At 44.7% G+C, this 20841-nt stretch overlaps 1 protein-coding gene and 1 long non-coding RNA gene across 2 annotated transcripts in view; one reads left to right on the top strand and one right to left on the bottom strand.

The window, feature by feature from the left end:
• Positions 1-623: 623 nt before the first annotated feature.
• On the bottom strand, positions 624-18902 carry LOC138764925 (uncharacterized). The gene is made up of 2 exons (XR_011358366.1): positions 18794-18902; positions 624-850 (listed from the first exon to the last, which is right to left on the bottom strand). It is a non-coding gene; the product is annotated as an uncharacterized lncRNA (long non-coding RNA).
• The window catches only part of dcaf8 (DDB1 and CUL4 associated factor 8), a 51874-nt gene continuing 39715 nt past the window's right edge, over positions 8683-20841 (top strand). The window contains exon 1 of the mRNA XM_069941371.1: positions 8683-8833. Coding sequence (XP_069797472.1) covers positions 8787-8833 — 47 coding nt within the window. The 5' untranslated portion in view covers positions 8683-8786. The remainder of the gene's footprint in view (positions 8834-20841) is intronic.

The following is a 20841-nucleotide window of genomic DNA, read 5'->3' as shown; positions in this document are numbered from 1 at the left end:
GTAGAAACACCAGGTGGGGTGGTGATCATCCGAGCGTGTATGTGCTTGGTGGGTGCTTCTGGGCGCTGGGCGGGCGACCTGGCTGAGGGTGGCCTCGTTTTCTCGCTTTGTCGTCGTGAGTCTGAGAAATCCTCATCTGCCAACAGGAGTTGTATGTCCTCAAACATTTCTTCGAGGAAAATTTGTTGGAAAAGGAAACGGCCTATGGTCCTCTGCTAACGCCAGCATTTCATCTATGAGGGCAGATGGGGTTCTGTCTCCCAGACTATCCAGGTGTAGAAGCCTGGAGGCGCGCTGCTGCGGGGAGAGGCCAAAGGTGCTGAGGGGGAGGTTTTTTAGAGCGAGGTATTTACCTTCCTTCGGTGGGTTGTGCATGAGGTCGTCCACCCTGGCCGCGGTTTCTTCATTGAGCGTGCTCACGACGTGGTAGAACGTAGTGTCTGATGTGATGTGTCGGAGGTGAAACTGCGCTTCCGCCTGCCTGAACCAAATGCGTGGGCGATGCGTCCAGAAGGGGGGAAGTTTCACCGTGACCATGTTAATTGCTGCAGAATCCATCTCTGGAGGCTCACTGGGGTCACCAATGTAGCGGCTGCTACACAGATTGAAACTAACCACGACTGTGAAGGGGGTGTCAACGAATTGTTTTATTAAAACTTCACGCACGTCCCATTAAAGGTGGCGTGAGCTCAGCCCTTGCGTCAGCGGTGACGTCACCACGCTCGCCCAAGGCGTGTGCTTTGTTCAAACCCACGTGGCATGGAGGTCCTCCGAAGGCGCCATCTTCTTGCTGCTGGCACGGTGGAACAAACGGGGCCGGTTGGCCATGAGGATGTGCACCGCCACAGATCTATTTGTGCAAAACGAAATGAAAATTTATTGTCATGCACAAGAACACTCCAGAGCTGCATTGCTATTCTTACATGTTGCAACCATACAGGTACATAAGATGCACCAACTGCCATAGAATGAGTTACATTACCACAGAAAGCCATGAAACAGAAAAACGAGAATAAATAGAAAAAAATAAATATTTGTAGTTGCAATTAATGCAAAAAATAATGTTTCACTAGTCCAAACAGATCTTTTGGTTATCTCAGAGTAATTCAGGATTAGCGTGTTTCATTGCAATGAACGTCAACGGGAAAACATTGGGATTGAAAGATTGTGGATGTAGGATATCAGTGAACCCAGGCCATCACTGCAGGAGTCATTCAGGCCGGTGTCCTGGGACCACCCAACTGTGGCGTCATTGAGCTTCCTCCTGATCACAAGATCAGGAATTGCACATTCACTGACGGTGCACAATGTCCAATCTCATTCACAACTCCTCAGCAGGTGAAGCACCCCATGCCTGCATGTCCCAGATAGCATGGACACTCACACCACACTGACTACATCTGAGAGCTTCTCCCTCTCCACGGATGCTGCCTGATCCACCTCTTCTTCCAATAACATCTTGCTGTTTACTGGCGTTCCCGGCACTGAGATCCCACCATCATTCAACATAATATCCCAACTGCTGTACTTGGTACTTTGATTTATGAAAGCCAGTGTTTCAAAAGCTCTCTATGATGCAATCTACTGTGAAACAACCTATCAGGAACTATGTCCTATCGGACTCTACAATGTCCTACCGTTTACAGTCTAAGTCTTACCCTGGTTTCTCCTCCCAAAGTAATACACCTCACATTTGTCCCCATTAAATTCCATCTGTCATTTTGCAACCCATTTTTCCAGCTTTGGAAGCCTTCCATGCTGTCCACTGCACCAATATTATCTGCAAGATTGCTGATCCAATTTATGACATTATTGTCCAGATTGTTGATATAGGTGACAATCAACAATTAATACATTACCAATCCCTGAGGCTTCATTAACCAGATGCTTAGCCCCTGGGACAATGCTGCAGATGATGATTGATTCACCAGATGGCCTGAAACCTTGTCAGTCCTGGGCCCACTTCCCAAATCTCCCACCATCAGGGAAGGCAGAGGGAGCACCACCACCTGCAAGTTCACCTCTGAGTCCCCCACCAGCACCAGCCCTTTGTCACAACTGCTTTTGGAACCCCCTCCCCAGCAACACTGGGGCAAAGCAAACTCCCTTTCGCACAGTGCAGACCCATTGGGGTATGGGGCAGCAATGACTAACTTTCACCCTGGTCACATCCTCTTCTCACTGTCCCTTTACACAGAAGTCCAACACCTCAAGAGAAGAACAGAAGAATTACTTTCCAACAGCTATCAGGCTCTTGATCCTCCCCATTACCCCAACCATAAACTATTCAGACACCAAAAGGTTTGTCTGAACCATTACTTTATTTTTGCTACTAAATATTTATCTATCCTTAATGTTTATCTGTTTAATGTTATGGCACATGGTGATAATTTAATGAATTATACTGTAATTGGTGCATCTTACGTGACTGCAGCAAATAAGAATTTTGGTGCATTCTACTTTTAGATTTGACAATAAAGCTTTATGGAGAGGGAAGAAACCTAATCCTCTCCCTCAATTTTTGAAAATGGCAATGCCCGAGATTGCAACGGCCACTTCAGCCCCATAAAACGGTAAGATTCCCTACACTGCACATATTGTTTAAGATTGTCAAATACTCCAGATAACAGAAACACAATAGAGATTTTCAAACAAGAGGATGAGTGGTTTTAACTTGCTGAAGTAAGAGAGCCAATTTACAGTAAATTGTTGAGCGGATTGTTTGAGACACGTGGGAGGCAAACAGAAGCGATGCGGGAGAAGGCAGAAGCACAGCATGTGGGCTGGCATTGGAATTAGACTTAAGAATGAATCCCTTCAGACCTGTGCTCCCAACGATCTTTCTCTTAAATGTTAAGATTGCGCATGGGACTCTTATTTCGAAGTAAGTGCATTCATTCTCTCTTTGTGCCAGACACTCATTAATACAGTTTAAGTTAGTACACTGGGCCCACTATTCCAAAGTCCAATTGGCTAAATTCTATTCTAATCTCTCCTAAATGTGATGAATATATAACTGAAGAAGGTCAATCTGTACCATATGTTCTGGTTATCTCCTTCCCTTTCCAATTTTTGGGAAGGGGTATTTCGCAACTTGTCTTTAGTTCTTAAGATTACTTTGACTCCAATCCTTCTCTTGCTCTTTTTGGAATAAGTGGGCCTACCATGTAGTTGGCCTCACCTCCCTTATCACTAGAAGGGCCATATTAATGAGATGGAAAGATGCTGTCCCTCCCACTCACATTCAATGGTTGTCCGATTTGATGACATGCCTGACTTTGGAAAAAATTATATGTTCCAAGGCTGAAATGAATTTTAAATTTGTTTTTTTTATGGGGTTCATTTCTTAATTATTTTCAACATTTGTAAGGTTAGTTAACTTTTGATTTTATTTTTAATCCTATTGATTACCTTCCTTTTTTAAAATCAGGTAATGGACTGTTTATGTTTAACCAGTACCCCCTGAAGGGAGGGAGTTGATCATTAGTATCATGCTTTTTTAGGGTTTTTTTTATTCTCAATGAAACATAGGTTCTTAACACCATTTTTATTATTATATGTGATTTGTTAATACTTTATTATCATGTACCTATGTAACATTTACTTGATGAAACCAATAAAAATATTGAAAAAGAAATGTAAGACCTTAAGAGAAGAAAATGGATTATAGGTATACCCCACTTTATGAAACTAGAGCGTTTGTACAGAACCTTTTGTAAGCCAAAATGGTGTAAAGCAAAGAAGTGATTACCATTAATTTCATGGTATAACATTTTTGAGTGTTCCCAGACCCAAAAAATAGCCTACCAAATCATACCAAATAACACATAAAACATACAAATATCCTACCAAATCATACCAAATAACACATAAAACATATAAATATCCTACCAAATCATACCAAATAACACAACATAAAAATAACCTACCAAATCATACCAAATAACACATAACATAAAAATAACCTACCAAATCATACCAAATAATACATAACATAAAAATAACCTACCAAATCATACCAAATAATACATAACATAAAAATAACCTACCAAATCATACCAAATAACACATAACATATAAATAACTTACCAAATAACACATAAAACATACAAATAACCTACCAAATCATACCAAATAACACATAACATAAAAATAACCAGGAAAATGATGACAAGCTGGTTCTGATCACAGGATTCCTTAAGACAATTACCCAGAGAGATTCAGATTCAGGTTTATTGTCAGAGTACAGACATGACATCACATACAACCCTGAGATTCTTTTTCCAGCAGGGTGAGAGAAAATTAGCACTTTTTGCTAATGCTAAAAAAACTGTACACAATGTACAAATGTAAATAAATAAATAAGTAAATAGATTCAAAACAGACCACGAAATTAAACAAATATAGGAAGCATGGACTATGAAGAAGATTTTCAAAGCTTCCAGTGGGATCAGCTGGAAATTGAGCCAGTAAATGGCTGATGGAATTTAATGGAGATAAATGTGAGGTGTTGCACTTTGGAAGAGCGAATCAGGGTAGGATGTACACAGTAAATGGAAGGCCATTGAGGAGTGCAGAGGTGCAAAGAAGTCTGGGAATACAGATACATTGTTCCCTGAAGGTGGTGTCGCATGTGGACAGGGTTGTAAAGAAAGGTTTTGGCATCTTAACCTTTATAAATCAAAGTATTGAGTATAGAAGTTGGAATGTTATGTTGAAGTTATTTAAGTCATTGGTGAGACCATTGTGTGCAGTTCTGGTTGCCCAGCAGCAGGAAGGATATCAACAAGATTGAAAGAGTGCAGAGAAGATTTACTAAGATGTTGCTGGGTCTTCAGGAGTTGAGTTACCAAGAAAGGTTAAACAGGTTAAGACTATACTCCTTGGAATGAAGGAAAATGAGGGAAGACTTGATAGAGGCTTACAAAATTATGAAGGGTATAGACAAAGTAAATGTGAGTAGGATGTTTCCACTTAGATTGGGGGAGATAAATATGAAAGGCCATAGCTTTAGACTGAAAGGGGAGAGGTATAAGGGGAAAGTTTTTCACTCAGAGAGTGTTGGGAGTGTGGAATGAGCTGCCATCTGATGTGGTGAATGTGGGCTTGATCTTGAGTTTTAAGAATAAATTGGATAAATGCATGGATAGGCAAGATGTGGAGGGTTTTGGAATGAGACCAGGTCAGTGGGACTAGTTATTTTTATTGGACAGCAAAGACCAGAAGGATTAAATGGCCTGTTTTTCTATGCTGTAATGTTCTATGGTTCTAATTCGACTGTGCAATACAAAAATCAATAAAGTGCAAAAATAAAAGTCCAGTCCCTGATTGAGTTTGTTGTTGTGGAGTCTGATGGTGGAGAAGGAGCAGCTGTCCCTGAAGCTGGTCGAGCGAGTCTTGTGGCATCTCTAACTCTTTCCTGATGGCATCAGTGAGAACAGAGCATGTGCTGGGTGGTATGGATCTCAAGCTCCTGATTCACTCCCCTGAAGGCAGCCCGCACATCATCCGTGGATACGGACAGGATGGGATTATCGGGAAGTGGGGGTGCAGAGGGATGGTTCTTCCCTGTTACTCTGGTCAAATCACGCATAGAAGGCATTGAGATCCTCTGGGAGTGAAGCTTTGCCATCTGCAGAGGGAGAGCAGTGGATCTGTGGAATTCTTTGCCAAAGAAAGTAGAAGAGGCTGCCTCATGGTTGGGTAATTTGAGTGCTCAGGCATGCAGAAGGTAGCGAACATAGCCGGGTCCATCAGAGGCTCTGATCTCTCATCCACTCCAGTCATCTATTTAAGGCGCTGCCTCAAGAAGGCTGCCAACACATATACTTTATAAGTGGGATGAAAAACTAGTGCAATATAGAAAAATGCAGAGAACAAAACAAAGGACTCTACATCACCTTTGTTGACCTCACCAAAGCCTTCGACACCGTGAGCAGGAAAGGGCTTTGGCAAATACTAGAGCGCATCGGATGTCCCCCAAAGTTCCTCAACATGATTATCCAACTGCACGAAAACCAACAAGGTCGGGTCAGATACAGCAATGAGCTCTCTGAACCCTTCTCCATTAACAATGGCGTGAAGCAAGGCTGTGTTCTGGCACCAACCCTCTTTTCAATCTTCTTCAGCATGATGCTGAACCAAGCCATGAAAGACCCCAACAATGAAGACGCTGTTTACATCCGGTACCGCACGGATGGCAGTCTCTTCAATCTGAGGCGCCTGCAAGCTTACACCAAGACACAAGAGAAACTTGTCCGTGAACTATTCTTTGCAGACGATGCCGTTTTAGTTGCCCATTCAGAGCCAGCTCTTCAGCGCTTGATGTCCTGCTTTGCGGAAACTGCCAAAATGTTTGGCCTGGAAGTCAGCCTGAAGAAAACTGAGGTCCCCACCATGATTACCAGCCCCCCCACATCTCCATCGGGCACACAAAACTCAAAACGGTCAACCAGTTTACCTATCTCGGCTGCACCATTTCATCAGATGCAAGGATCGACAATGAGATAGACAACAGACTCGCCAAGGCAAATAGCGCCTTTGGAAGACTACACAAAAGAGTCTGGAAAAACAACCAACTGAAAAACCTCACAAAGATAAGCGTGTACAGAGCCGTTGTCATACCCACACTCCTGTTCGGCTCCGAATCATGGGTCCTCTACCGGCACCACCTACGGCTCCTAGAACGCTTCCACCAGCGTTGTCTCCGCTCCATCCTCAACATCCATTGGAGCGCTTACATCCCTAACGTCGAAGTACTCGAGATGGCAGAGGTCGACAGCATCGAGTCCACGCTGCTGAAGATCCAGCTGCGCTGGATGGGTCACGTCTCCAGAATGGAGGACCATCGCCTTCCCAAGATCGTGTTATATGGCGAGCTCTCCACTGGCCACCGTGACAGAGGTGCACCAAAGAAAAGGTACAAGGACTGCCTAAAGAAATCTCTTGGTGCCTGCCACATTGACCACCGCCAGTGGGCTGATATCGCCTCAAACCGTGCATCTTGGCGCCTCACAGTTTGGCGGGCAGCAACCTCCTTTGAAGAAGACCGCAGAGCCTACCTCACTGACAAAAGGCAAAGGAGGAAAAACCCAACACCCAACCCCAACCAACCAATTTTCCCCTGCAACCGCTGCAATCGTGTCTGCCTGTCCCGCATCGGACTTGTCAGCCACAAACGAGCCTGCAGCTGACGTGGACTTTTTACCCCCTCCATAAATCTTCGTCCGCGAAGCCAAGCCAAAGAAGATAGAAGTTCACCAGTACTGCACCATCTGCTCAACATTTGGAAGAAGATTGATGTAGAAAGGAAAAAAAACAAATTACCAACTACCAAAATTATTATTGACGCAAAATCAACTAATCCCTTTCACAATAGATAACCTTTCCTTTAGAGAATGGGAGAGAAAAGGGATTAAAAGAATAGAAAATTGTTTTTTGGGAAATAATTTATTATCATTTGAACAAATGAAGTAGAAATATGGAATAACTCACGGTACAATGTTTGCATACCACCAACTGAAATCCTACTTAAAGGACAAATTGGGAAGCAGACTGAGATTACCAGAAGGAAGCAGCTTTGAATATGTGATTACAGACACAATGATAATTAAAAGATTTGTAATAAACATGTACATCAAGCTGCAAGAGAAAGAGAACAATGAAATTAGCTGTAAACCCAAACAAAAGCGGGAACAAGATCTAAACATAAAGATAAAAAATGAAAATTGGGAAAAGCTATGCTCCGGAACTATGAGAAATACAATAAACACGAGGTTACGCATGATGCAATATAATTGGTTACACAGGCCCCAGAAGTTAAATAAATGGGATCCAACATTATCAGACAGATGTTTTCGCTGTAAGAAGGAAATAGAAACAACAGAACATGCAATTTGGGCATGTGAGAAAGTGGAAAAGTTTTGGGAAGATCTAAATCAGATTTTAAATAAAATCACAAAAAGCAACATATCAAAAAATCCAGAGATCTTTCTTCTAAGTAATATAAAAAGTAAAGAATTAGGCCTCAAACTGGATGAAACACAAAAAAGATTTATTATGATAGCCTTAGCAGTAGCAAAAAAATGTATAATGTCAACTTGGAAATCAGAAGAGAGCCTGAGTGTAGAGCAATGGTACATGGAAATGAATAAATGTATTCCATTCAAAAAAATAACATAATAAAAAAATAAAGTCACATTATTTGAACAAATTTGGGAACCGTACATGGAACACAACAGAGAGGGCCTACCATGGACCTCCACCCCCTAAAATGACAGAATGAGAAGAAGACAAAATGAACTGACCCAGTGTGTAAAGGTAGATGACACAATTTTGTTGTTTATTTTCATTGTGTGATGACATTGTTTAATGGGTTTATTGTTTTGTACATGTTGAACGTTTAGTGGGTAGGGAGGGGGGTGGGAAGGAGGGAGGGAAGGGAGGGGGGAAAAGGGGAGAAAATGACACTGTGTATATTCAAGAGGGAAATGTTTGTGTGTATTTTGATTAATATGGTTCATAGTGTGAAAAATAAAAAAATTTAAAAAAAAGGCTGCCAACATCATAAAGGACCCCTGATCACAACCTCTTGTCACTGCACATTCGGGGGGGGGGGGGGGGGAAGATACAGAAAGGTGAAGACCAGCACCTCTAGGGTCAAGAACAGTTTCTTACCAACAGCTATCAGACTTTTGAACATCTGTGCAAGAAATGTTATGATGATTGACACCAAACTTGTGAAAGAAAATTTGTGCTGACAGCTAGTTGACCAACAGCCTGCTTTAATGCAGCATCATTCAGTGAAGCTAAGCCTTTTCCAAAGTCAAGGATGGTGAGAGTGGTTATTGATGCATTCTTCTTCAAATTATTTAGAAACTAAATTGTAGCTTGAACCATGGATCAATGCTTATTGACACTTTCTCCTTAACGTTAGATAAAACTTTAATACAATAAAATATAATAGTTCTCGTGAGTTTATCCAACATCCTGGTGCGAGAAAGTGACAAACAAGATGTGCTCCACACCAGGGTCATGCCTAGCGCGGAATGCCACACTGACCACCGGCTGGTTCGCTGCAAGCTCAACCTTCACTTCAAGCCAAAGCCCAGGAACAATAAAGCCCCCAGAAAGAGGTTCAATGTTGGAAAACTGCAGTCAGACGAAGCGAGAGGAAACTTCCAGGCAAACCTCAAAGCAAAGCTCGACGTTGCAACCCGCCTCACGGACCCGTCCCCTGAAACCCTCTGGGATCAGTTGAAGGCTACCATACTGCAATCCACTGAAGAGGTACTGGGCTTCTCCTCCAGGAAAAACAAGGACTGGTTTGACGAAAACAGCCAGGAAATCCAGGAGCTGCTGGCAAAGAAGCGAGCTGCCCACCAGGCTCACCTTACAAAGCCGTCCTGTCCAGAGAAGAAACAAGCCTTCCGTCGCGCATGCAGCCATCTTCAGCGCAAACTCCGGGAGATCCAAAATGAGTGGTGGACTAGCCTCGCCAAACGAACACAGCTCAGCGCGGACATTGGCGACTTCAGGGGTTTCTACGAGGCTCTAAAGGCTGTGTACGGCCCCTCACCCCAAGTCCAAAGCCCGCTGCGCAGCTCAGACGGCAAAGTCCTCCTCAGCGACAAGATCTCCATCCTCAACCGATGGTCAGAACACTTCCAATCTCTTTTCAGTACCAACCGCTCAGTCCAAGATTCCGCCCTGCTCCAGCTCCCTCAACAGCCCCTAAGGCTAGAGCTGGATGAGGTTCCCACCCTGGATGAGACATATAAGGCAATCGAACAACTGAAAAGTGGCAAAGCAGCAGGTATGGATGGAATCCCCCCAGAAGTCTGGAAGGCTGGCGGCAAAACTCTGCATGCCAAACTGCATGAGTTTTTCAAGCTTTGTTGGGACCAAGGTAAACTGCCTCAGGATCTTCGTGATGCCACCATCATCACCCTGTACAAAAACAAAGGCGAGAAATCAGACTGCTCAAACTACAGGGGAATCACGTTGCTCTCCATTGCAGGCAAAATCTTCGCTAGGATTCTACTAAATAGAATAATACCTAGTGTCGCTGAGAATATTCTCCCAGAATCACAGTGCGGCTTTCGCGCAAACAGAGGAACCACTGACATGGTCTTTGCCCTCAGACAGCTCCAAGAAAAGTGCAGAGAACAAAACAAAGGACTCTACATCACCTTTGTTGACCTCACTAAAGCCTTCGACACCGTGAGCAGGAAAGGGCTTTGGCAAATACTAGAGCGCATCGGATGTCCCCCAAAGTTCCTCAACATGATTATCCAACTGCACGAAAACCAACAAGGTCGGGTCAGATACAGCAATGAGCTCTCTGAACCCTTCTCCATTAACAATGGCGTGAAGCAAGGCTGTGTTCTCGCACCAACCCTCTTTTCAATCTTCTTCAGCATGATGCTGAACCAAGCCATGAAAGACCCCAACAATGAAGACGCTGTTTACATCCGGTACCGCACGGATGGCAGTCTCTTCAATCTGAGGCGCCTGCAAGCTCACACCAAGACACAAGAGAAACTTGTCCGTGAACTACTCTTTGCAGATGATGCCGCTTTAGTTGCCCATTCAGAGCCAGCTCTTCAGCGCTTGACGTCCTGCTTTGCGGAAACTGCCAAAATGTTTGGCCTGGAAGTCAGCCTGAAGAAAACTGAGGTCCTCCATCAGCCAGCTCCCCACCATGACTACCAGCCCCCCCACATCTCCATCGGGCACACAAAACTCAAAACGGTCAACCAGTTTACCTATCTCGGCTGCACCATTTCATCAGATGCAAGGATCGACAATGAGATAGACAACAGACTCGCCAAGGCAAATAGCGCCTTTGGAAGACTACACAAAAGAGTCTGGAAAAACAACCAACTGAAAAACCTCACAAAGATAAGCATATACAGAGCCGTTGTCATACCCACACTCCTGTTCGGCTCCGAATCATGGGTCCTCTACCGGCACCACCTACGGCTCCTAGAACGCTTCCACCAGCGTTGTCTCCGCTCCATCCTCAACATCCATTGGAGCGCTCACACCCCTAACGTCGAGGTACTCGAGATGGCAGAGGTCGACAGCATCGAGTCCACGCTGCTGAAGATCCAGCTGCGCTGGATGGGTCACGTCTCCAGAATGGAGGACCATCGCCTTCCCAAGATCGTATTATATGGCGAGCTCTCCACTGGCCACCGTGACAGAGGTGCACCAAAGAAAAGGTACAAGGACTGCCTAAAGAAATCTCTTGGTGCCTGCCACATTGACCACCGCCAGTGGGCTGATAACGCCTCAAACCGTGCATCTTGGCGCCTCACAGTTTGGCGGGCAGCAGCCTCCTTTGAAGAAGACCGCAGAGCCCACCTCACTGACAAAAGGCAAAGGAGGAAAAACCCAACACCCAACCCCAACCAACCAATTTTCCCTTGCAACCGCTGCAATCGTGTCTGCCTGTCCCGCATCGGACTGGTCAGCCACAAACGAGCCTGCAGCTGACGTGGACTTTTTACCCCCTCCATAAATCTTCGTCCGCGAAGCCAAGCCAAAGAAGAAACCCATTGTGCTTTCTGTTGCAGCTTGTTTGTCTCTCTGTATAAATATATGTACTTATATAAGTAGATTGCAGTCAGATAGCAGTGGAGACTACTACCTACTCTCTATGATATATCATGTTAAATAAAGTCAGAAACGATATTTGAGGTCTCTGATCAGTTAATTTTGTTGACAACCTCCCCTTAATACAGTCATCACAGATGGTTCCAATACTACAAAAGGACAGTTGCAAAGACACATTTCCATTTCATTCAGATAACTGAATGTTTATTATCTTTCTATACAGTATTTTGCATTTATGTTTCTTTTAATTTTGTAGATTACAATTTAAAATTTATTGTCAGAGTACAAACATGGCATCACATACATTCCCAGGGTTCTTTTTCCTGCAGGACATGGCAGAATTTCTACTTATCAGTTAAGTGGCTGTAAACTGTACTCAAGGAAAATGATAAGTATCCAAAAGAGAGAAATGTAAACAAACTGCAATACAGGAAAATAATAAATAATGTGCAAAGTAAGAGTCCTTAAAAGAGTCTCTGCTTGAGATTGTTGTTGAGTCTGATGATGGAGGGGTAGCAACTATCCCTGAACCTGGTCGTGCGAGTCTTGTGGCATCTCTCTTTCCTGAAGGCATCAGCGAGAACAGAGCGTGTTCCGTGTTGGTGTGAATCCTTGGTCATTGCTGCAGTTCTCCGACGGCAGTGCTCCATGTAGATTTTCTTGATGGTGGAGAGAGTTTTGCCTGTGATGTACTGAGCTGTGTCCACTACCTTTTGTAGAGCTTTCCGCTCAGAGGCATTGGTGTCCCCATACCAGGCTGTGATGCAGCTGGTCAGCACACTTCCCACTACACATCTGTAGAAATTTGCCGGGGTTTCCTATATCATACTGAGCCTCTGCAATCTCCTGAAAAAGGAGCTTTCTTCACAATTAAATTAGTATTTGTGTCCATGAAAGGTCCTCCGAGGTAGCGATTCCCAGGAATTTAAATTTGATTACCCTCTGCTCTTCTGATCCCCCCAATGATCGTATCTATCAGGTTTTCCTTTCCTCAAGTCTACAATCGGTTCCTTTGGTCTTGGCGACATTGAGTGCGATCTCCCTCCTGTATGCTGGCTTATCATCCCTTTTTTTTAATACAGACCACTACCGGGGTATCATAGCAAATTGGTAAATGGCGTTGTTGCACTGAGCCACACAGTCAGAGGTGTAAAGTACTACTGTATTGTTCTTACAAAAAAAGATAACTTGTTCAGCTGCAGCCATCAAGAATTACAGTGTTTTTTTTTGTACATTGTACAATGTGTATGACAATCAACTTATTATCATACCCAAGGCCGGTAATGAGATTAGTGGAGTCAAGGATCACGTAAAAAGCTGCAAAGTAGATAATGATAATGTTTATCGTTATCTAGTATACAATGTGTATAAGCACCAAAATTCTTACTTGTTGCAACTGAACAGGTAAAAACAGCAATAATATACTTTTTAAAGATAGACAATAGTAAAGATTTATAGATAAGTCAGAGCAGTCCCTGATTAGTTCGAGACTCTGATAGCAGCGAAAAGGTATTGTTCTTGAAACGAGAAGTGCTGAACTTCTTCCCAAAGGTAGCAGTGAGAAAAGGTTGTGTCCAGGGTGATGGGGGTACTCGATGTTGGGTGGAGTCAGAGCCTCAATCTGCCATGACTTCAGTGACTGGTGAGGAGGCTTGATGGGCAGAGGGGTCTGCTGTGGTTGTCATTCTTACCACTTTCTTCTACACAGGCCATTCGTGTTCTCCCCATTCCTAGCTGGAACCACCAGCACAGATCACATCCCAACTCCAGATTAATTTACCATCTGTTCCCATTTATGGGAGAAGAGAGAAGGAAATTAACTTCAGGGGGCCTGCGTCTTGCAGTTGAGGAACCCACACAGGCTGCAGGCCATTGGTGGCTTGAAGTCAAAGGATTCATATCAGGCTGCAGCCTGCTGGAGACTGGCTCATTGGAACCAGGTATCAGAACGGAGGTTCAATAGGGTGCTGAGGGCAAGAAGGGCTCCCCAAAGGCCCTGGTTACTGAAGGCTTCCTCATTGTGGCAGAGGTTTGGATCTGGGCTCAGGATGCCAATGGTTTGAATTGAACTGGAGTCTTGTGTGGCTGCAGAGGCTGCAGGAGTGCTGGAGGAAAATCCACGGACACTCAGCAACTCTTTTGCTTCTCTTTCTCTGATTGTAATAGGGGCAGGACAATGGACATGGCAAATCTTTGTCTGCCATATGGTAGACTAAAAGAAATTTTGTGTAATATTACATATCTGTTTAATTACTTGACAAAACATAGTTTCTGATCTGAAATGGTCTCCAGCCAATCACTTTCTGGGAAACCTTAAGGCCCATCCCTTTATTAGCTTGGTTGGTTGGGTGGCCTCTGTGTCATGGCTAATTGATGGAGGTCTGATTCAGATCGAGTGAGTAGTTTGGTTTTTGAGGGATGGTGTGTTTTCTCTGTGTCATCCTGTGCCCACAAACAGAGGAGGAAGCCATCAGTCCCTTGAGCCTGCTTTACAGGAATATGAGAAGGCTACGCAGATCAAATCCTGGCTGTTTGTTCTGCACTAATTAAAGAGGAAATTTCCAGAGCTTTGGGCCCCCGCAACTGAAGGCATCTGGGGTAATAAGTGCTCTTTGGACAGTGAGAGAGGCAAAGGTGCTCTGTAGGGGTGGTCATTTTCTCTCCATTATTATCTCTACTGTATTCAAGGGATAAGTGACCTAGTCTTTTTCATTTTTTTCATGATACACTGACATTCTCATTTCTGGGGCTAGGCTTTCAAATCTCTGTCTCCTCTCCAACATAAAGGCCTGGAAATGTGCATAGTAATGCAACTGTATTTTAGCCACACACACACAGACACACACACACACACACACACACACACACACACACACACACACACACACACACACACACACACACACACACACACACACACACACACACACACACACACACACACACACCTTGCTGGCTCAGATCTGCCTCTTTTGGAGTAATCACTAGTTGATAGTTTGCCTCTGACCTGCCAAGATATGCCTCACCTCCTCCCAAATACTATCATTTCCCACATTTCTGCGGGGAGTTCTTCCACCAATCAATTGTTCTTCAAATGTTGATATGGTCACAACATTTCATTGGAAGTGGCTTCAGCTTGGATTATGCTGGCTCCCTTCTCTCTTTTCTTAAATAAAATGACATATTCTACAAATTTCAACTTGGTGTGTTCTTGATTCTGAGGGTTAATCATTAATGTAAATAGGCAACAGAAGTGATTCCAACACTTGCACAACACTTTTGGGCACTTTCTTCCATTGGTAACTGTCTCCTATCACTGTACCTCTGGTTCAATTGTTTTTCTTATTTGAAAAAAAAGACCCTCATTTGTACAAAATAATTTTTATTTATTTTATTTTTATAGATATAATACTTGTCCTGAATATGTATCATTTGTCTGTGTGTGTGTTCATGTCTGGTTGTGTGTGTGTTCATGTCTGGTTGTGTGTCTGTATGTTTTGCACCGAGGACCGTAGAAAGCTGTTTCATTGAGTTGTATTTGTACAATTAGATGACATAGACCTAACTTGTAAGCATTGGCAGGGCAACGCCTCTCCTAACATGAATGCATTAGAATGTTTGAAGTGACTATTGTTACTTTACTCTCTGTGGAAGCAAATTTTGAATGATTTAAGTAACGTAGTTTTTGGAAATCTTTTCAGCTGCTGGAGATTGAACTGGCTGGAGGGGTATCAGGTATCGGGATGCGAGGAGGTGCTGAGGGCACTGAAGGGTTCCTGACTGTGTTGGAGGTTCGGATCTGGAGCTTGGGTTGCCAATGGTTTGGACTGGACTCTGTGTGGCTGCAGGGTCCGTGGAAGCACTGAAGCCGAATCTACAGATTCGGTGTAGGGAGAGAATTCTCTTTTGCTTCTCTCTCTCTCTCTCTGTGTCTAATTGTAAGAGGTGCTTGAGTAATTCCTGCCGGTGGCATATCTGTCTACCTTGCAGCAGGCAAAAATAAATTTCATGTAGTATGACACTGTTTTATTACTATAAATGGAATCTTGAACTTTGGGTAGTTAACATTCCAAAGGGATGGAGTAAATTACATTCACAAGAGTTAACGATCTTCTCGTGAATGAAATTAAATATCAATAAGTAATCCAATGATCAAAAGAAGATGGGGTGAGTGAGAAACAAATATGACGGCGTAATGTAAACAGGACATGATGTCACTGCAAGTGGTCTATCTGCTATCATTGCTCTGGAGGCTTTCTTCAATGCGATTGCGGTATAAAATATACGTACAGATTATTGAAAGAAAATGTAATGTTTAAAGAAACTGAAGGGATATTGAATATAATTTATAGGAACAACAAGATAAATATTTTGAAATCTATATCCATAAAGTTGATTGATGATTGACGGGCGCGAGTAAAACAAAATGGCGACGGGCTATTCGGATTGGATGACTGATCCGCATAAACATGGCGGTTCGGTTGCCAGTATCGGATGTGACGTAGTGTTGAAGACGGTTCGTCTTGGACTGAACTTTTGTCAGTATTTAGTCAGTTTTAAATTGTTTTGCGCAGCTGATGTTGATCAGCGAGGAAAAAGAGAAAGCCAACTGACAGGAGAACTGCAGGAAGGGGAGAAAAAAAACTTCTACGGGAAAGTAATTTTCCTTGTCGGCAGTTAATGCATTATGTCGCTTTCGATGCTATCATCTTCCATTATAATTTAATACCCTGATATTGTCGATATCTATTTTAAATGGACGATTATTGTGTATCATCAAAATTAACTACGTTTGTGGCTCTATCGCCATTTTGAGGGGCATCCTTCCCCATTTTGAGTGGCATAGTCTCAACACCTTCCTAACGAAAGGTCTCGGACCCGAATGGTTAGCCCTGTTTCTCTTACCGCCAGTGGAGTCTGACCAGAGGAACGAGTCCATTATTTCCCTTATATTTAATTTCAGATTTCCAGCACCTTTGCGGTTTATTTTTCCTTCCCTTCCCCTCCTCCGGTTGATGGGAGGGGGCGGATAGCCATTTTGAGGGGCAGTCTGTCAGTCAACGTGAATGGCAGGCGACGGTTGAAGGGAGGGGGCGGAGTCAACGGCTCCAGCAGCGCCAGCAACAAAGATGGCGGCGGAGGGACGAGGCAACAACAACAACAAGCAGAGCAGCTGGAATCTCAGGCCTGGGGCCTAGGGGAAGAGGGGGTACAGACCCTTGAAGCCGCCCAGGCAGCGAAAAAAACGAGACAATTATATCCTTGCTGATCTGGGGAGAAGGGAAGGTTTGGGGGCAAGGGGTGGAAGGTATGTTGGAGGTGATATTTTGTGTTTGCCTGGTTAACCAATGATTGTCAATGTGCATCAACTTGGGCTGTGGGCTGAGGGTCATGGTCTGGCCCCAAGATCGTCAGCCCAGGGGCTGGCATGGTCACTTCTGGTCTGGCTTACTTCAGATTCCTGGTCCAGGAACTGTTGCCATGGGTGTTGGGGTAATAGGCTTGGTGATGTGCTCTCTGGAAAGGGTTGGTGGTCATGGCTTGTCAGTGATGGTCCCCTCCTCCTGCCCCTTCAGTGTCACAGGGGGGATGGGCTGAAATGCCCACTTGGCCTTCTTTTGCGTGTTTTGACCGAAAGTGTCATCACAGGCAATTGGCTGGAGAGGTTGGTGAAGTGCCTTCAGGCCGTCTGGGATGGTTGATGGATTAACTTCATATCTGATGCTTGCCTGCTTCCAGCATGGGACGTTGATCGATGGGGTGGCTGGCTGGCTCTTTGGAAGGACCTGGCAAGCTCACCAGCTGTTGCCAGTTGCCTGCACTTCCTAATCAAGGATTTGGCGGGTGGGCTTGCGGATCTCTTCTGTCCTTGTGGGAGAGGCTAGCAGATACCCCATCTGCAGTGTCCCCAATTCCTGTTCATGGATAAATGGCGCTGAATTGGGTCAAGGGGTTGGCCTCTCCAGAGGTCACTTGCTGTTCACTAGTGACAGCACAGCCCTTCTTGTCCTGGGAGTGTCACCATTAAAAGGCTGGCTGGCAGGTTGTGCTAGGTTTGGCTAGCCTTCTGGAGTGGACAATAGGGTCGCTTCCTGTCTGACCACTTCCTGGTGTTGAGGGGGTAGTGGTTTCTCTGGATGAATCTTCTTGGTGATCTGGAAGGTATGCATCACTGTCTCAGGACATGGTTTGCACTGTAATGGTAAATTTCAGTCAGCAAGGTAATCCTAATTGGCATAAATTGCAGATGGTTCAGTCCAGGAAATGGTAGCTAATTCATAGGCAGGCAGACAGACAGGCACACGAACAAAGTATTTAGGCCAGGTCTTTGATTATGGGAGTCTCTTGTGTACATTTTGACTTGTGCCTGTTCCTGGGAGCTACTGAAATGCATTGAATTATATACATAATGAACACAGGGAGTTCCCACATGCAACAACCTGGCCTTGCAAGCTGCAGGGTCCAACTGGCATCTCTGCAGGTGCGCAGGATTAAGGGACCTGAGTGTGCTGGTGTGTCAAAAATCCAGGAAAGAGGCACTGTCAATCATGTGGGGTCCATAATGCAGAGGCGAACAGACCAGGGAGGTGACAGCACTCCACTGGGACTGTCCCAATCTGAACATTGCTTCCTATCTCCAGATTGGGGAGAGGGTGCAGAACAGGTTTCCCTGGATGACGGGGTGGGGGTAGGAGGTGGTTTCCCCCAGAGCAGTGGAGCGGAGATTGATTGGGGTGAAGAAGGTGGGGGGTGCGGTGGGTTCGTGGTAGGTTGGGGAAATGGATCATCCATTGGCTATTGGGGACAGAGGAGTGGGGAATTGGACAGCTTTAAAATTCAAGGCAGAAGGTCCATAGTTATACAGAATAGAGACAAACTCTCTGGTCCATGCAAACAACTTTCTTGCTCAGCTTAAATGCTGGAGAACACAGCATCCATAGGAAGTAAAGGCCGGTTCAGATTTCGAGATGAAGGGCTCAGGTCTGAAATATCAACTGCCTTTTCCTTCCTATGGATGCTGCATGATCTGCTGAGTTTCTCTAGCACCTCTGTACCTCTATTTGCTCGCATTAGGCCTATATTCCCTTTAACCTTAAACCTGTACTGATACCTTTTAAACACTGATTGTAACCACTCTTACCACTTCCTGTGGCATCTTGTTTCACATACCCACCATCCTTTCTGTGTTGGATCCTCTTTTAATCTTCTCCCTCCTGCCTTAATCCTGTCTCCTCCAATTTTAGACTCCCTTGCCCTGAGGACAAAGATCAATTGTTCACCTTATCCATGCCCCTTGTGATATCATAAACCTCTCTTTTGTTCACGCCTCAATCCCCAACTCTCCAGGGAAAACCATCTTGGCTGAGCCAACCTCTCCTCGTAATTCAAGCCCCCTCCCCAGTCTTGGTAACATCTGTGTGAGTCTTTTCTGCACCCTCTCTACCTTAATGATATCGTACAGTGTGGTGACTGACTGCAATTAATACCTCAAATGTGGTCCAGTGGTGGGGAAGGGGCCTTGTCAGAGGGAGAGGGAGGAGCAGGTCAGGGCCACAGAATAGGGAACATGATAGGTAAGCAATGGTGCAGGGCAAATGAGCTGACAGAATGACTCCAGACTGGAAGGGCTGAATGGGTGGCACCTCTGCCACAACAGTTGGCCCCTCTCTCAGCTGCCACCAACTTCTCCCACAAAGCCATGGTGTGTTGCCATCTGCCCCCTTTCTCCACTCTACCCTCCATTTTCCTCCACAATTATTAACCCCTTTCTCTCTGACTCCCTGTAGTTTGGTGAAGACTCTGAATCCCTGAAACGACTGGCCTGCTTCTCTGGGTGCTCGCATTCACCAGTCTTGTGCAGTTTTTGGACAAAGCCAGGGTCATCCTTGGAACTGAGGTAGATGAGAGGAGGAGGTTAAGAGGTTAAAGTCCAATGGCTAAAGGATGTTCACAGTCCCAGGTTGACGCAGTAGAGAAACTGGCCCTTCAACACAATGTCCATCTGCCTGTTCCAGGTCCATACCTTCTTGCCTCCCCTATTTAAGTCTCCATACTATTTAGATGCAGTAATTGGGTCACGTTCCAGGTTATTGTCATATGTACCAAGATACCATGTGTGCTGAAAGCAAATCAATCTAAACATATCCGATCACCACATTGTTGTCCAGATTGTGGATCTAGATGACAAGCTATGCTGGTCCCAGCACCGATCCCTGCAGCACACCACTAGTCACAGGCCTCCAGTCTGAGAAGTAATTGTCCACGGCCACTCACTGGCTTCTCCCACACAGCCAATGTTTTTGAATATTTTAATATGAGATTTCACATCCAAAGTACAGAGTACCTATGGATAGATGTTAAAATTCTCAAAGATACACTCCACTTAAAGTCACCAATGCCTGAAGAGGGTGCACAAAATCAGTGAACCGGTGTGGACTCGAAAGGCCAACATGGCCTGTTTCCGCTCCGTAAATGGTTATATGGTTATAATGCCGCTATAAAAATGTGACAGAAGTACAGTGCTACAGTGAGAGTGCTATCCATAAGTGCTCTGTGATTAGTAAGGGATTGCTTAAAGTGGTATATGAGGGGGGGGGAGTTTGAAAACCATTGTTTTAATTGTACCTAATTGACTCGTTATGTGTACGGTTTCATAACTCCAAAGGAAATTGGCCAATAACAATTTTTCTCAGAATATTTTAGTAACAATTGGATCGAGAGCAGTGTTTCTCAACCTTCCCTTCCCACTCACATGCCACTTGAACCAATTCCTCACCAATCAAAGCACTATTGGCATAGGGATTACTTAAGGTGGAATGTGAGTTTAAGGGCCCAGTTTGAAAACCACTGTTGTAGAGCAAAGACACTATCAGGTGACCAGTCCAGTACACAGGAGTGCCGAGGGAGCTCAGCGGGTCATGCAGCATCCATGGGTAGCACTGGGCAGTCGACATCTCCAGCCTCAGAACTGCCTGACAAAGGGCTGAGGCCCAATAATAGCGACTGCCTAAGCTTCCCGCGTGACCAGCTGGATTCCTCCATCGTCCGCAGACTCCTTGTTTTATTGGGATGAGTTTAATTAAAGGTGTCTGGTAGCAGTGGGTAAAGATGTACCTGGTAGTGCATGATCTCACACTCAGAAGGAGGGTGAAGACAGTGTGGCCCGGGGGTGGGTGAGCGGAGACATTTCACATGTTGGCTGCTTTTTGGGTGCATTGATGG

This window comes from Narcine bancroftii, chromosome 5, assembly GCF_036971445.1.
Source record: "Narcine bancroftii isolate sNarBan1 chromosome 5, sNarBan1.hap1, whole genome shotgun sequence".
NCBI classification, from domain to species: Eukaryota; Metazoa; Chordata; class Chondrichthyes; order Torpediniformes; family Narcinidae; genus Narcine; species Narcine bancroftii.
Note: the sequence above shows the minus strand (reverse complement) of the source record. Positions and strands in the feature narration are given on the sequence as shown.